We start from the raw sequence: 18,054 nt of genomic DNA, 5'->3' as shown, positions 1-18,054 counted from the left end.
GCAGGGTAAGAATTACAGTTTCAAGGAGGAAATTAAAGTGTTTGTGTATGTATTGCTTGACCTGTAATTGTAAATGTTGTCCCAGAGTTGTTCACAGGGAGAAAATTCAGATATTTTGATTTTTTTTGGGATACAGGCAGATAGAAGAGAGTGAGCCTAGGTGGGACTCTGTTCCTTTTCTCTGCCAATGGTTGCAAGATGAGTCTCCCAATATCTGCATTTTATCCATTCAGTTTTGGTTTGTAACTTCTGGGTGTTTATAATGGGGATATATATTTTTGTATTACTTACTTCTGTGTACATAAAGTACTTGTTTATTAGATTTTATGTGATTCTTTTCTTAATACATTTCACAAAAAGGGCTTTTTTACTGCCAGGACTGACTTAACTCTGAGTATTCTCTTTATTTTTTCAGACTTAAAATGTATCTAAATTAGCCTTATGTTTTAACAATTATGTTACCTGACGGCAAATAAATCCTGTGGGGCACTAAATCTATTCTGTCTTAATGTCAATACTCATGGGATATATAAAAAACTACATTTATTCAGAAGACTTAAATGTTCAGAAAGCATGTACAACCCACAGTAGGATGGGGTACATACAGTCTTTCAGAAACAAAGCTAACAGCTATCATTCTGTCACACTCAGTAAAGTTGTTCAGTTGTACTGAAATTGAAATTAAAACTTTGCATGACGAATTTTTATTTTGTACTTATTCATAGATGAGGGGGGAGTTAGGGGTCTTGTTTTGTTTTAACTCATATGTTCTTACTGGTCTGAATCATAACATTCTGGGGTTTTATTTTGTCTTTGTTTTTTTGTGCAGAGAGTACAAAAAACTGCCTTCTTGTAGAAAGTCAGATCCTTTATCTCCAATCAAAGATAATATACAGCTCACTCCAGAAACAGAAGAGGAAATCTTTAATCACCTGGAACGTAGTCATGTTCAGAGAGCTATATTCCAATGAACTGCATGCTCTTCACAATGGGATGGATTTTTAATCATTGTCAAAATTTACCTACTGGATATTTCATCAATATAGAAAAGTTGCTTTGAAAACCAGCTGTGTATTTTAGTCTGACTATTGATTTATCATCTTTATAAAAGCATGAATTGAAAGGTACAGTTCTATATTGACTGGAATAAAATAATTCAGATTCCTGTGTTCTCTTATTCAGAGTCCCCTTGTCAAATTTTTGTCCAAACATTTTCTCTCTGTTGTCTCTGGGCATTTTATGTAGGTCACATGTGCAATCCAAGTTTCTACAATAGCTATTGTAGAAAGGTTTTACCTTTGCACAACAGCAGCAAAACAAGTCTGTGTCCTAATTGTTAATAATTACTCATTTTTTGCCTCTTCCTTCTTTCCTTTTGAGCCTAATCTGGCTTCAAGACAGGTTTAAAACTGCTCTTCAGTGTCCATAAAAGTCTGGAATATACTTCTAGCACTGATAACTATTTTTTCCCTATAAAGTAAGATTTGCTCTCTCAACAGTTACCTTTCTGTTTGATACAGTCATGTTGTTAGTGGGAATAACTTGGGGACTGCAGAAAGGAATATTGCAAATATTAGCTCCTCAAATTCTCATATTAATAGAATGATATCCAGAAAGGTGTAGTGTGTTCCTCTGTTTTACCTGCTTGTTCCACATTTGTGTTCTACAATGACAAGACACCCAAAATACCAGTTGTTAGAGCGAGGGTTACAAGATAGCATTGTCATCACAACTGACCAAGCTTCAGTGTTCAACTAAAGGGAAGGAATCCAGAGACTAAGGTCCTTGCTATGTTTGACTGAATTACCACAAAATAGTATGATGGGATTTCAGATTTCTACCTTTAAAATCAGGATTTGAGTTCAATGTAAAGGTATAAAAAGATAGCCTGTGAAATGTATCCTTGTCATTCCTGAGATACTTTCCCTTCACCTTTGAGTTTTTAGTGAGAACTTAGAGTTTGAAATTGACCTATGAGGGGCAGGGGTTTTTTAAGTTAAAATGTACTTTTTTCTCTTTAAGAGAATTTGTGTCTATGAAACTAAGGTGGCCAGCTGCATTACATTACAAAGAAGCTGCTTAAAAGAGTAGGCTATGTGAGTTCAGTTCACTATTTGTACAGTGGTGTTGAAGGAATGGGATATAAGGAATTGAAGTAATGATGTTCTGGGATAGGCTTTCCTTGTTTGTGCATCACTAGAAAATCCCTAGTCCTGAAGCAGGGTTTTTAACATTGATCTTCAGTGATAATTATCTCTGGTGTGACATTACAAATGTAGGCCAGGCATAAATGTTTGTGTGTTTCCAGTCACGGAACTACTGCTGAGAATGAATTTTTGTGTTCCTAAAATATAATAAAAATTACAAAATGAGTCTTTAAGGGAAAACATTAAAGATAATTTGTTTTCATTCGTTGTTTATTTATCAGTGTGGGAGTTGCAAGGTTATTTTGTACAGTGCATCCTTGCCCGTTTCCTGCCTCTTCAGTCTAAGGGCCACTTGTTCCTGCTTTAGTGGATCATCATAGGAGACAAACTACTCATGTATTTTCCAGGACAGGTAATTTTAAGGAAATATCTTACATGCAAGCTACATTGTATGATCTTAAAGTAGATTTCTTAAAAATACTGTATAGTTTCTGTGCACTTTGGAGGTCTTGGGTACTGACTTGACATTACAAGGGATTCTTTTTAGGAATAAAGGCATCTATTACATTATGAGTAAATATGTAATACATGTAAGCATATAATAGCATGTAAGTTTTATACTTTTAATGTGGAGTTCTTGGGTTGGTGTTTGCTCTGTGAAAGGTACAAGAACAGATATACAACTTTGTTCTTGACTTAAATAGGCTAGGGTAATATTCCGTAGTAAAAATTAGTCACTATTAAAATAGGAGAAATTACAGGTTATAATGGCATGGGGAAGATTAAATAAAACTTACCACAAAAAAAGAAAAGAAAAAAAAAAAGAAAAATCTTGAAACAGGGAGAGTTTGGTGATTTTAAAAACACAGGCATTTGAAAGTTGAGTAGTTGAAAAACAAGAAATGAGTAGGAGGAAATGAAAGCAGATGGCAACTTGGAGGCATATGTCTTTGTGTGTTGTTTGCTTTTTAATCTAATATAAAATAATAAAAACACTTTTTTACTTTCTATAACTAATAGATTATTTTATCAGCAGGACTTCAAGGTACTTTTACAAAATGGATGGCCTTGCTATACCCTATTAAAGGTGTGAATCTGGCCCAGAAAAACTGAATTTACTACTGGTGGTTTAATTAAGCTTCACTTTTGAAAGTGGTGACTGGCCATTCCTTCATCAGAATGGTCATGTGAACTATAAATATTCAGTATCACAGAATTAATATGAATCATGATCATTGAAGTCAAGTAATGGTTTTTAATGATAGGTAAGACACTTGTCCAAATTCAACTGAGTCTTTCTACTTAAATGTTTCCATTCTAAGTACAATAGTTGGTGTTAAGCACATGTTCCGTGTCACACAAATCAATACAGTAGTTATAGTCATTTTTATAGGATTGAAGAATATTGAAAGAACATAAGGCTTTGCAAACAGATTGTAAAAACATTTAAATGATAGTATTTTAAGAGAATTTGCATTACTGTGGCATTTTGTCATGGGTTGAGCTGCCCCCTCCCCCCAGGGGGCTGGAAGTGGTTGGTCCCAACTGAGTTTCCGGTGAGGAGCCAATTGGAGCTGTTTTTTTGCCCCTGTGAAATTAGATATTACAACAGCCAGAAGTTTTTGGCAGTGTGTGTGAGTGTGAGACCATGAGGTGAGAGGAGAGAAGCCTGCTGGCTCCCTTGCTGGGGGGGCCAGTCCCTCTTCCCCCCCGGCCAGGCTGCGGGGAGCTCGGGACAGTATATTAACTCGACCGGGTGCCTGTGGCCAAGGCTGGGGGGCTCTTTCCCTTCACTGCCCAGGAGAGGCGGTGGCGTGGACTTAAGGCTCAGCATTGGAGCTGAGCCAGGAGACGGGCCAGGGGCGATCCGGAGCCCCGAGAAGCAGCTGCGATGTGCAGAGCTGGAAGAACTCCAGGCAGAGGAGAGAGACTGAAGCAGCCTCGCTGCTCCCTCTTCCCCCCCATAATGGTGGGGGAGAGGGTAGCTACCTTGAGTGAGGCTGAAGAAATGGAAGATGGGCCAAGGGGCTCAGAGGAGGTTCTACGTGAGGTGTGGGCAGGAGCAACTGAAAACCAAAGGAGGAACGCAGGGGATGGCCCCCCTTGCCAAGTGGCAAGTCGAGCTAAAGCTGCAGCAGCTAAAACAGAGAAAGCCAAACCAGCAGGCTTTTTCTGAGGAAGGACTTCTGGTGAAAACTATTTGGGGTAGAAAACTGAGCATGACCCAGAAACCTGTAACCTGGAGAGAGAGAGTGAACATCTTACTCTCTGGGAAGGAACTGTCAGGAACCAGGGGGAAAGAACTCACAAGCTGATTCCCTGGACTTTTGTGATGAAGACCTGGTAAAGCAAGTGTTCCCTTGTAGCCCAGGAGGAGACCTCAGCAGGAGATGAGGGCTGGTGGGGGTGTAAGAAGACCCCTTCCCTGATACCTCAATGAGAGAGAGACTTTTAACTATCGGCCTGAAAACTTCTCCTGAACTGCTGTGGGGAGGGTCCAGAGGTGGTAGAGGTTATATTAATACTGTGTATTTATTTGCTATTTAGTTTCTATAGTATTTATTGTGTAAGTAATGAATTGTAATATAATTGCCTTCCCCCATGCTGAGGTGTGCCTGTCTAAAAACTTCTCTTTGGTGTTGAGGTAATTTGTGGGGGAGCTTGGAGATTGGATTTTTGGGGTCAACCCCCACAGCATTTTTCATATATTCTTGATGAACTCTATGAAGTACTAGAAGTGTAGGGTATTCAGATTTTATGTACCAAATAGTGTCTGTTGATTTTGTTGGTAACAAAAATGTTAAAATTATGAGGTGGTGAATTTGAGAGACAATTCTTTGATCTAGAAATGATAAGGTACCAAATTAAAATTATCAACATAGGAGGGAAGAAAAAAGGTGAAATTCCTTTCTGAACAATAGAGGCCATTTTATTCTGATAACAGGCCTGAATATGAACGTAGCAACCCAAGATTTGGTTGTGACAGTCTAGAAATGAATATACTTGTTGGTCCTATGGCTTTCTGATGTTATTACATGCCTTTCAGTTTGGCAGTGAAATGACAGGTGCCTGAATATTTATGCCAGCTCTGTAGGTCATGCAGAGCTAGGCAATATGGTTTCAATAGCAAAGTTAAGGAAGAGTGTTAAGTTGGTAGCAAGAGGACTGGAGAATGAGAAAATGTGGGGAAGGAAGCTAAGACTAAAAACAGTCCCTGAATCCGTTAGGTCAAAAGTTCTGTACAGTTAGAGGATAAGCTACTGTTGAATAACTATTTCTCACTTGAGTACAAAAAAGTTTTAAGTACCCTTGAAGAACAACCATCACAAATAGCAGGCTTCGAGCCTCTATGGTAAAATAATGATGACACATCTTAGGAATTATAGATAGCAAACCCACATCTTATTGAGAATATCAGAAAGTACTCTAGATAATCTACCTTTTTCGTGGTATTTGGTAAGTTACACCAGCTTCCGTATCCACAGAATAGCCCCTATAGCATAAAGCCTTTTGAATACATAGAATAGAGCCATCAGGGAGTACGAGACAGACACTGACTCTACAGATGCTGTGTCTGCACTGTGACAGAAATAGAATGAATTCTGCACATGAAAAATACTGAATGATGAAAACTTTAGAGTGACAGGGATGAGTTGAGGAAAAATGCTATGACAGAATTTAGCATGAAAGGAAAAACAAAAAAGGGGATTAATAAAAACCAACAATATTAGGGAACAGGATTAGAGGGGGTGTTGGAAATCAGAAAAGGTTTGAGAATACTTGCAACAGGAGATGGCTATCCTACAGTAATGACTATAGTGATATGCAGATATTTGTCCACATTTAAAATTTGGCTCCTTCAAGGGGTATTCTTCTGGTACTACTGCCAGAGACAAATAGGTATTTTTTCTGAATATTACAAATCCTATATAGCAGTCTTCTCAATTCAAGAATATTCTAGTAGAGACTGAGGAGTTTCATGCCTAAGACATGTATTTTAAGACTTTTTATATCCACTTTGTGTCTGCAGAATGCATATTCTAGGCACAGAGTGAATTTTGTAAGATTTTACAAAGAACATAAATGAATTTGAGGTATAATTAATGGCTTCTTAAGAAAGTCACACTTCAATTGTGCCCTACGTAGCTTATGTAATACAATAAAATATATCATTCTATCTGTTTAAAATCTGATATTTTATATATGCTGCATCCAAATTACTTCCATTATGATATTTTTATCATCTGTGATCACATCTTAGAATTAAATTTTCAGGTTCACTTCAGACTGCAGAATAATGTTCTGCAGTGAATGAGTTACTGCCCCATTTGGAGTAGGACCTTCTTCTTTGTTTTCATTGCTGAATTCAGCTCATGCATCCCAAAATGCACTATCTGAGAGTACTTCTCTGTGGAAAGTGAGACTACATGTTTTTTTCCTTCGTGTAGGAGACTAGGAAACATTAGGTCAGTAGGACAAAAATGCTTGTCAGGGAAACTTGTCCTATGTCAAGGATTAGTTTCTGTTCCAATAGCTCTCATTCTCCAGAGACTCCTGTGCTCCAAGCAAAATCTTACTTAACAGATGTAAAATTATGGATTTGGAACATGGCATATACCTGTGTGAGGTCCTGTTTTGGAAAAGGGCTTTGAAATACCTGTGTTTAGTGTTCCAAATGTACATATGACCTGGAGTGAGGCACTCTAAATGTTTGAGATATAGTGTACCAATGTATATAGACAAGATCAAGTTCAGGAAATTAGAAGTTTTATTCTTTCCATTACTTCAAAAACAATAGAAGTTAATATGAACTGCTCTACAGCCTGCATCAAACAGGAATTTAGGATTTTGTTAAGCTGATTTCAAGTCCAGTGTCTCAGGGAGCACCAGAGTTTGGCTTTTAGAACACATCCTGTTTAAGTACTTGCAGTGAAGGAGAAACCATTGCAACACTTATAATAGCACAAGCACTCAATTGATGGATTTGTTTTTTATTTTTTTGGGGCTAGCTTGTCTTTCATCCATTGGCTTATGTTTTTATCTGCTGTATGAAAGGAGGTCTGTTCAACGACATTTACCTTGTAGTTACCTCAAATCAAGGGAGTGACTGTGGTACTTCTAAGCTTATACTAATTGAATTTCATTATATTATTGTTTTTTCCAAAATTATTACCTTTCATCATTAACTATTTCTGTTGGTATGCAGCAGAATTCGATATGAAACCCTTGAGTGACAGAGCTTCTGGAAATAATAGTAGTTTACCAGTTGACTGGGCACCTCACCCACTGCCAGAAGGTGTCAGTACCTCTGTAGTACCAGGAGGGGTGGGGGTGTGGTGTTGGGGGGTATTGGGAGTGTTTGCTTTAATTGGTTAGTATTTGTTTCTTTAAAATAAAATATTTATCTTGGTAGCAACAACAACAAAAAAAAAGCCTGTGCAGCTTGCCCCTTGCTCCTACTGTAAATGTATTTTTCCCAATTATTTACAAATGAGATTAATGAATCCATTAATCCATAATTAATCCATTAATGAACCCATGTAGTTTTACACAGATCATTAAACTTCTTGGCTGCCAACAGCAGAGAAGTTTCCTACTTTTTCATCTTTAAACTGAACTTTCAAACAATAAAAATAAAGATTGTCTTACCACGCTATTTCTAATTAGCACTCTCCAATTAATAATTTTAAAATTCTCTCAAGTGAGAGGAAAGCAAAGAATTGGATTGCTTCGTGAAATGCATGTGACGTTATTTTGTTTAAAAGCTTTGCTAAACTTAAGACTAGTGAGACTGCTTCCTAGAAACTTAAAGAAGAAACTATATTCCCTTGCAGTTAAGTGTTACAGCATTATGGTAGTATTTAAGAAACAATTACCCTCCCTGCTCCCTGTATTTGAAAAGCCTTCTTTAATCTTGTTTTTAGGGAAGGAGGTATGCAAAAGCTTTTTTTATATATACTTTATAAAGTGAGAGAATTGAAAGTAAACAAAATAGATTACATCTTAACAATATTTCATAGTTAACCAAGTTACCAAAAGTAGCATTGGCTAGGGCAGTTTTCAAGTATTTGCTCCAGGTGTTCACTGCTTCTCTTCAAGCTGGATAAACTGGAACAGTATTGTATGCCAGCATATAGAAATTGCTCATGTGTCTGTAGAAACCCATTGAAATTCCTACTTTGGTGCTGTCACCTGTCACCTTGGGCGAACTTCTCCATTTCCCACATTTCATTTTGTATTTCCTATGCTTCACTTTGCAGTTCGTGTAATGAGAATAAGAAATGTTCTAGGTTCAGCATCTTCCAGTGTTGATTCTCTACAATTCAATCAGTTGGAGATTGCACATCCATTTATTGCGTAATAATAATTTACTTAGTGATTATGATCCTTTATAATCAAGGAAAAAATGTCATATTTATATTTATACCCATCAGAAAAGAGGGAACTCTTCACATCTTGTAGTGATAGGAGAAGGAGTAATGGGTACAAACTGCAAGAGGGCAAATTTAGGCTGGATATTAGGAAGAAACTCTACTGTGAATGTGGTGAGGAACTGGAAAAGGTTGCCCAGAAAGACTGTGGATGCCCCAACACTGGCAGTGATCAAGGCTGGGTTGGATAAGGCCTTGAGCAACCTGATCTAGTGGGAGGTCTCCCTGCCCATGGCAGGGGGGATTGGAACTAAATGACCTTTAAGGTGTCTTCCTACCCTTGACATTCTATGATTCTGTAACCCAAATAAATATATTTGCTTTGTGTAGGATTGTAGTGCCATGATTTGGGAAGACTCTGAGAATCAAAAATCCTGTACCAACTTCTTAATTTCGTTAATTGGCATTGTTGTCACATCTGGAACCGCAGAAACAGTTTTTGCTATATACAGGCTAGTAATACTGGCTAAAAATAATATTAAATTTTAGTATAGAAGGTAATATTACTGAAAATCCAGGCCATAGCTCTCTTGTTCGTTATTTTCTTGTTCAGAATTTATGACCGAACTGGGAAAAATGCCTGTCACAAACCATTCATGCGACACAAATAGAAATAGCTTGAAGTAGAATAGTTGGCAAATATGCTTTCAGCAGATAATTGTTCATTCAAGGCATTCAGTGAATGCATATGAACGTGGATGCTTTGAGGTCAATTAGCAGCCACATTAGCATAATTTTTTTAACCATCAGCTAATTAGTTAAACTAAATAGAATTATAGTTATTTCACCTCGCACTTTTTGTCTCCAATCAAGATCAGTTAAAATTAGTTAATGCTAACTTTAGTATATTAAAACTATTTTTATTAGGAAATGCAACGACCATCAGTTTTCACCTGATGGACAATTTTAAAAACATTCTAGTTAGAACTAAATAATGTAAATATTGGTTTATAAATAATTTCTAGAGTAAATATAGACAACACTGACTTCTGAGATTCTGGTTGCTAAGTATAAGAAACCAGTGAACATTTTTTTGTTGGGTTTTTGTTTGGGGTTTTTGTTGTTGTTTGGTTGTTTTTTAATAAGTTAATCAGTATAAAAAATAAATTTAAAAAAATGTTCTCCTGAGCTGGAGTTGCTAAGAAAAGTAGAGACTGGTTAATGGTCTAAAAAGTTGATTAAAACCAAGCTGGATTGTCCTTTGTCTAATATAATATGAATGTTCAGAGACTTAAAAAAATAAGTTAATATTTGTATTGGCTTAAAAGCCTACTTCTTGGAGATCAGTCACAATGAGAGCATCCATCTTCTCACTAAACTATAAAAATGATACAGTTTTGGAGTTTTCTGTGGTTTGTCTTGTTTTTCTTGGTTTCCTGTGTCTGGCATGTACATTTTGCCAATACCAGGGTCCTGAAGTGGTATCTGTTGGACAAGTTTCTGTCTGACAATAAAGAGCAAGAGACTTTGTCAGTTTTCTTCTTGTTAAAGTGGATTTTACCCACTTTGGTTTCACGACGTTACTAGCTTTGGGGGTGCAAGAACATTTTGCTCCTCTGTTTAAGTCGGTATTTTTAAGTCAGATTTCAACTGCCTTTAAAGAAGAAAAAAAATTAAAAACAAACCCACTAGCAGTACATAGCTCAATAAATTCAAACTACTTATAAATATCACCATATTTGTACCAGTTAAACTTTTGCACATTCCCTCGGGTTTTTTTTTTTTTGTTAAACAATTCTTTAAAACACATTAAAGCTTTGCATAAAAGTTAAGTTATGGTGGTCAAAATATAGATTTTTTTTTTTTAATGATTTGGCTGCCATTCTGCTATTTCCTCAGCAAAAATAACATGAAAGGCTTGCTTTCTTTCTTTGTCCTAGCCCCTATTATAATTTATTTATATATTAAGGCATCAAAATGTCTTTTGCTTATCTGCTTTTTAAGCCAGCAGAGACAAGTGGAGAGAAGGAATTTTGTGGATTTTCTGCAAAAAGTTACAGCAGTCTGCAGTAGCAATTTCCCCAGAATGAATGGTTGTTTGGTATGTCTTCAATACAGTCTACTGAAGATTTCTGTAATTTCCTAGATTATAGATTATTATTGTAAATTTATTTACCCAACCTTGAAGTTAGTACACTGACATCATTATTTGTCTTCAAGGCAATACACACTGACTATTGAACTCTACAGCTATTAAATTCTGTTTTCCTTCCTTTTCTTTGAAGTTTTAGACTTGCTCAGTAGCACTGGCATAAAAGTGGAACTATAATTTAAAGTATTCTACCTTTCCTCTGCTATAGCACAGAACAATATTTGACCTGCAGCCCCTCCTCTATTTTCTCATGTTTCTCTCAAGTTAAACAGCTGTAATAAGCTCTAAGAGACTGTGAGACTAGATGCCTGAGAAAGTTCAATTTTTCTTGAGATCCACTGACTTCTGTGAATTGACAAAGGCGTTCAAAAACACCAGCTCAACATGCTGAATTTGTTTCATGTTTGCCCAGTACCAAGTGTAATGGACCTTTGACCTCTGGGTAATATTTGAGAAACATCAATATCTATTGTTAACTATTCTCTGTTAGGTGTGACATGCAACATTTCAAGAACAGGAAAGTTAACAATAAAAGTTTCTATTCACATTTATTTCCTTATTTGTATTTGAAATGTTTCAGACTTGCACAGTTGAATACCACATAGCCAGAGACAATCCCTGGAAGAAGCTCAGAATGTGTCATAGATACAGGACTGTATCAGCTAAGAATTTCTGGAGAATGCTCACTTCTCAGTGGATTCTCAGACATCTTTTTCTATTGCAATTTTTGTCTTGTTGCAGCTTACAACTATTGCTGTTTACTTTATGCTAACAGACATAAGTAATAGTTTATTCACTATCTGTCCTTTCTTTATGCACTTGAATAGGATGAGGGATAAGGGGCCTTAGTTCCTTAACAGACATGGCTAGCCACATGGGGTTGCCATTAAGTCAGCCTCCTCCATCCCCAAAAATCTATTTGTAGATATGGAGTTTGAATGTAGATTTCTTAATTATTTTCTTTTTCATTTCACTCCTGATATTTCCTGTTACATAACACACTGTGGCAACCTTCCCTTAAGGGGAAGGAAGCATTTGAAATGCTCTTCTACATCCTTTTACCTTCTCTCACACCAGGAAATAATCCTCAAGTTTTGACAGAAAATCTCATTAAGATCTGTTCCAAATCCTCTTTTTAAAATATAACGCAATTTAAGGCAACACAGTGAAGTAATAGTAGGGAAGGTGTTATCAATTATTCAAATAAACATTTAGACTACACTACTCTCTATAGGGCATGAACTAAGACTATTTTGCTACCCGTAAAGTCTTAGAGGTAATGGTGAAATCCAAGTTAACAGGAATTCAATTGACTTGCTTCAACTTAAAGGTACAGGGAAGTAACAAGGCTTTATACTGTGTAAGGGGGCACAGCTCGGATGGTATTGGTGCTGTGATGTTCCTTGTACGCAACGCTCTTACTGACTTCAGCTTGCTACCTGGGTCTAGAAAGGTAAGTAATATCTATTGCTATTTTAATGAAACATAAAATAGGAGAATTGCCATTCATCTCTGAAAACCGTGTGTGCCTGCTAAAGGATCTGTAAATAAGGACCACTTTGTACAGTAAATCAGAGCTTACTCCTGGTTTACTGGCATGCTGTGTAATCAAGTAAAACACATTTACAAATTTCTGGCCTTAGGACCCTGATCACAAAACTATACCTGAACCTGGCTTTTGGAAGGAAAGATTCTTTCCAGACATACATTTTCAATTGAATAGATAAAAAAGCTCTCTGCAGTTACCAAATATCACCAAATTTAAGCAAAAGAAATGGTCCTGGAGTACAAATGTTCTATGCAGGGTGTGTAAAGTAATTCTTCCACTCTCCTTGGCACTCACCAGTACCAAGGAGTACTGTTCTGGGCACCATACTTCAAGAAAAATGTAGACACACTGGAGACAATCCAGAAAGGAGTAAAAAGAATGAGCAACAGTCTAGAGGCAGCATGAGGGAGGGTGGAAGGAATTGGCATTGTTTAGTCTAGAGAAGGGAAGACTAAGGAAAGATGGGATGTCAGCCCATAACCATGAACATTGTTTCTGCAAAGAAAAAAATATAAACTATAGATGGGAAAAGAATTAATGAAAAAAAATGCAGCAGGGGAGATTCAATAGCATGGCTAAAGTAACTTCCCTTGAATAGATTCGTTAAAGGTTTAATACAGTTTTGTGGCTATATTTCATTTTTAGTTTAAAAATTAAATGCTGATGTCTGCAAAGACATGAAACACACGTAAATGCTGTATATAAGCTGTAACTCATAAGCCCATTCAGAAATCTCATCAGTAAACTCTAGGATGTCTGGAAGATTTCATATTAGACAAATGTCTGCAGTAAGTCATACCCACTTAGGATGACAGGATGCTAGTTGCTGAATGCAACCAAGTTGAAGCTGAATATAATTAGTGTCAAGTCTATAGTAGCAGCACTTTATTTTCATTTGAGTTTTTATTTCATTTTTCAGACCAGCAAGAAAATCTCCTAGGGTGATAATGGTTCAATCCAAATTTTTCACTGAATTTTTTTCTTTGTGTGGGCCACTGAACAGAAGCATTAATTTTGCCCACAGTCATAGTAGTTAATTTTGTGTAAGATCTGGTCCTCTTTCTATTCAAAGTCTATAATATTTCCAGAAATGGAAAGGGGCTTTAGAGACTTTCACGCCAATTGTTTGTAATCTTTCTATGCTTGATGAGGAAACTGATTTTCCCTTTTTATATCAGTGTTCTTTAATTAATTTTGAATGTTTTGAAGCTGAGTTTTCAACCCTGTCTTCTTGCTCTATTCTTACTCCTTTCTAGAGATCTAAATAATAAATTAACTGAAAAGCACCCACTGTGGCTATAAACAAGCTCTAAGTAATCCAGGAGATTATGTCTACATATGCACATTGAAAATTCATAAAAATTAAAGGATGTTTTAGGCTTATATCCTTTTGAACTGAAACTTGGAACTTTACACTTTATGTGTGTAGAGGAGTATGTATATTACTCACAAATACTTTATTTGTGCTTCTAGAGACCTGATAACTAGAAAGAGAACATTTACCAGTGATTTGCAAATACACCCAGTCAGAAAAGATGAACATGTTGGGCTCCCCTACCCAGGGTGATACTAGAAATCATCAGATATGGCAGGTCAAGGAAGTTACTTCATCACAATTGTATTTTACTTACTATGTTATATTGTGCCATACCTTGTTATCTCCTTAAGGATGTGAGTTTTCTGGAGGACTTGCCTGCTTAACTGTGTACATTAACACACATTAACTACATCACACACAAGTGAAGTGAGAGTAAATTCTGAGTTGCAGTCATTCTAGATTTTATAGTTTTCAGTATCAAAGCAAAAAAGCTCAACAGCACTGTCCTCGTTTTTAAAAAAATAGAAACTCCACGATTGGGGCTGGGAGGATTAGCCACTGTTCTCCTGTAAAACACTGACAGAGTCAAAACTAGCACTTAGGTACTTTGAATCACAGTTCTGCACTGTAACAAGGAGAGAGCATTCCTGAAATCACCTAAAACCACCTTGAAAATTATATCAGCAATGAAACCTGATTATAGGACTATTAATGCAACCTTCTTCAATGGGTCACAGACGGTCAGAAAGGAATGGTTTAAACAGATAAGCCCAAAAACTGCAATCCATAAGGTTAGCTATAAACTTACCATTAGTCACCTTTTAGGAGGTCTGGGAGCACCATCGCCTCTCTTGATTTATTTTAGGCTCTGCATCAGAAAATCTAAAATGAGGGGAATGGAATAATAGGGATGTGTAAAAGGAAGCAGGAGGGATGTTCAGCCAATTAGAACTCAGCCCTAATTCCAAGAGCAAACGTTCATCTCATTACACCTCCCTCCAGACCCCAAAAATTCTGCTTGCCTATAACTTCGGGTGATAAAACAATCTTCTTGGAAAGGAGTTCCGTGTCAGCAGGAGACAAAGGTGTTTGTTCTGTACAATCTTAAATGAATGGACGACACACAAGAATGTATCAGTCTGGTGAGTTATATGTCTAAGCCTCCATTGTCTGGAGTATAACTTGTAAAGCTACTTCTGCACTTGAGACATGTACCTAATGCTCTCCTAATATAGCTGTGGTTGAGATCGTCTGAACATTCCTCAGCTGCGCCTGCAGGAGGAGGAGGAGTGCAAAAGTGTTAAATCTCCCACATTTACATCTGTTGTGAAATTCTGGCACACTCTAGCAATCAGCATTAATACTTAAGTTGGTTTTGTGGATTTCTTATTTAAATGACACTAAGTTAAGTTTGGAAAACTTCAGTCTCCTATATGCGATATGGATTTCAGATGTGGATGTGTATATGTCTGTATGTGCGTTGGAGATGAAGAGCTTGAAATAGGAGTCTGCTGTAATTCTTAATTACCTGTGGATCAACCTTTAAATATTGCTTATGTATAATTAACTTCTCCAGTGTTGTATTCCTGGAGAATGCATATGGAGGTACAAAGAGAAATGGTTTCTATAATGTCATTGAACTCGCACTTACTGAAGTTTAAACATCAAGAAAAATACTATAACTTAATTGAAAACAAAAATTACTTCTGAAGTGATGTAGTGCAGTGTATTTTCACGTATGTGATGAACTATTTCAAAGAAATCACTAGCCAGTGAGATCACCCAGTTGGCTCCATTTGTCCTTTTCCAAAAACAGATTTGATGTTGTGCGTTGAGAGGTCTATTCCAGTTGTGCTGCTGGAGAATCCATTATTTATCATAGACCTTTTATCAAAAAAAATTCCTTTTTTTTTTCAGGAGAGATTAAATATTTGAACTTCAGATCTGTGGGAAACTACACATCAGTTAAAGTCAATGTAAGTTTTTAAATTCAGGCCTTGGCCTGTATCCTGGGGAGTTGCAGCACCTGAGGACTTTGAATATCATTCAAACCTACCTTAGCTTTACCCATCAGGCTTGCCTAGAACCTGACTTGACTTGAGATTCTGGCTCAAAAAGTGCCTTTTGCAACTTGTGGGAGGCAAAATAATCCCCGAAAAGCATGGTAAGAAAGATAATTGGTGGGGTCATTTTTGTTTCTCTGCATGTAGCACAATGAAAGTGAACTCAATTTGCTGGAAAATTGTTGGCAGATTTATTTTCAGTGAGAAATGCATCTTATTTTCTTTTTTTTCCCTCAGTGACTACATTTTTTCAAACAAAACCTTATAATTTTCAATTGTTCTGTGTTTGAAATTCAGAAGAAAATTTGCTTTGAACAAGTAGCATTAAAGCTGGACATTTCAAAAATGGAATGGTGACGTATCTTGGATAACAAGGGAGGTAAATGCTCAAAGCAATGCATTCTAGCAAAGTTATTTAGCACTCATGACGTATGAAGGAGAGATCTAGAACAGGACTTTTTGCCTCAGCTTAACCAGATTGTAAATGTCTGGCCTCATTAATCCAAAATGCCAGGTTAGCCCATGTTCCAAATTCCCTATGCTGCGTAAGAAGGTATCCTAGGCCATTGTTATGTGGTTACCTTATCCTAGCAGATGTCTGCACTGCTTCCAGGAAAGACTGACCTTGTCTTTTCTCCTCTCTAGCAACCCATTGCCTTTTCCCTGCTGCTTTCTGCATCCTACCTCTAGTGTGCACATAGCAATCCTTTGAATGAGGCCGAAGAACATTATCTGTCTTAAAACTAGTATCAAGGAAATAAAAAAAGTCAACATTCTTGCAAGAAAGCAGCCCATGGGTACAAAGGTGGTAGTTCTGTCCTTTTATGGAGCACGGTAGATTTGTACTGAACTGAAGTGACCACATAGTCATGCTCTTAGGGATTCAGGGAAAATAGCACCTAGAGCTGACAAGAGACCAGCTAATCAGGAAATAGAGCTATCATAAATCCCAAATTCTGCATGAAGGTCACTTATCATCTCCTTTTCAGCATTTCACAGTTAAAGGTGGAGATGAATACCTATCATGTATGGTACATCAGTAATCACAGCCCACAAAAAAAAAGATCAGGATACACATCTGCTATTTTTGTTGAAAGAGGTTCTGCCACCAGCCCAGAGACTGTCCTGGAGTGGATGTAGGAACGTCCTTCCATTGTGGTTGAAGATGCAGTGACCCTGTGAGGGAAAGGATTCCAGATTGCTTGGGACAGACCTGGGTATGAAGTAGACCATGATGCTCTTGTCAAAATCTTGTAGGCATCAGCAGTTAAATCCAGAGGCGTGTTTGACACTGGCTGCTGTAGTAAATATGCACAAGCACAGCCTAATTCTGTTATAATTTAAAGGCATGTCTTCCCTGCCTCTTAGTTAAGCTAGGCTGAAAACGCTCATTCCACATCAGTTAGGATTTCTTAAAATTTGCATCACTTTTTCTATCACAGCAATGCACAGCTGACATGTATGACTTTATTTATGCTATGTAACCAGGTTAATGTTCTTATAACTCTGCTGCATATCCCATGACACCTTTGCAGGAGGGATGATTCATCTCAACAGTCTTAGCTAGTGAAACTCTTCAAATAACTATGTGAAACATATAGTTCAAGACAGAAAACATTTTGAGAGTGGAATAAAGCCAGGAACAGCAGCTGTCACTAATATAGTATAGTTATACTGAGATTTGATGTTTCATAGAGACCAAACCAATCCAAACTTTTATTTCCAAAAATCTTTGAGTTTACAGACTAGTTAAAAAATACAGGACTACAAAGTATATACTACTTTTAGATTAAAACTGACCTGTCTTTTCTACCATGGCTCAGTGAAAACATTTTGCTCTGTAAGTAGGGCAAAGTTTCCATGTGTAGGTAGGCAGAGACAGCTGCTGGGAGTTATCTGGAAGATTCAGAACAGAAGAAAGTTGGCAGGGAGGAGCTGATGTGTGTGACAGCAGATCAGGTTCAGGACTCAGAGGGGCAGGAGAGTATTCAGCTGATTCATTGCTGGGGCTTAGGTAGATTAAAAGTCAGAGCATGTGAGACTTTTGTTTACTCTATCTACATGTTTTTGTGCCACTCACTCCACTTTGGGGAATCCAGTGCCATCAGGGAGAGATACGTTTGAAAGTAGTAAGAATATTATAAAGAAATCAACAGTTATTATAAAGAAATCAACATTTATACCATCTTTCACATTTCAGTAGGCACAAGCTGTTAAGCAGGAAAAACATAGAACACTTCCTTTCAGTTTAGCTCTCCAACCCATGTATTTTCCCATGCCATGTCAGTTGTGGTCTCTGGAGCTCACATGGGAAAACAGAAATGCTAAACGACATATGCCAAGTTCTGGATGACCCCAAGGTCATCCTAACACATGAGGCCAAGTTGTTCCTTGTTTCACATCTTAGCTTTCAGATGTGAATGGATCCGGGCAGTAGGAGAACGGTAGTCTTCT

At 37.2% G+C, this 18,054-nt stretch overlaps 1 protein-coding gene across 3 annotated transcripts in view; it reads left to right on the top strand.

The window, feature by feature from the left end:
- Positions 1 to 1,177, top strand: part of EXO1 (exonuclease 1) — a 30,383-nt gene extending 29,206 nt beyond the window's left edge. For 2 of the 3 annotated variants that reach the window (XM_032684515.1, XM_032684513.1), the window contains one exon: positions 830 to 1,177. In XM_032684515.1, the coding sequence (XP_032540406.1) occupies positions 830 to 971 (142 nt within the window). In that variant the 3' untranslated portion in view covers positions 972 to 1,177. The remainder of the gene's footprint in view (positions 1 to 829) is intronic. The other variant, XM_032684514.1, reaches the window with a different exon arrangement.
- Positions 1,178 to 18,054: the final 16,877 nt, after the last annotated feature.

The sequence above is a fragment of the Chiroxiphia lanceolata genome, chromosome 3 (genome assembly GCF_009829145.1).
Source record: "Chiroxiphia lanceolata isolate bChiLan1 chromosome 3, bChiLan1.pri, whole genome shotgun sequence".
NCBI classification, from domain to species: domain Eukaryota; kingdom Metazoa; phylum Chordata; class Aves; order Passeriformes; family Pipridae; genus Chiroxiphia; species Chiroxiphia lanceolata.
This window is presented reverse-complemented; position numbering and strand designations above follow the sequence as displayed.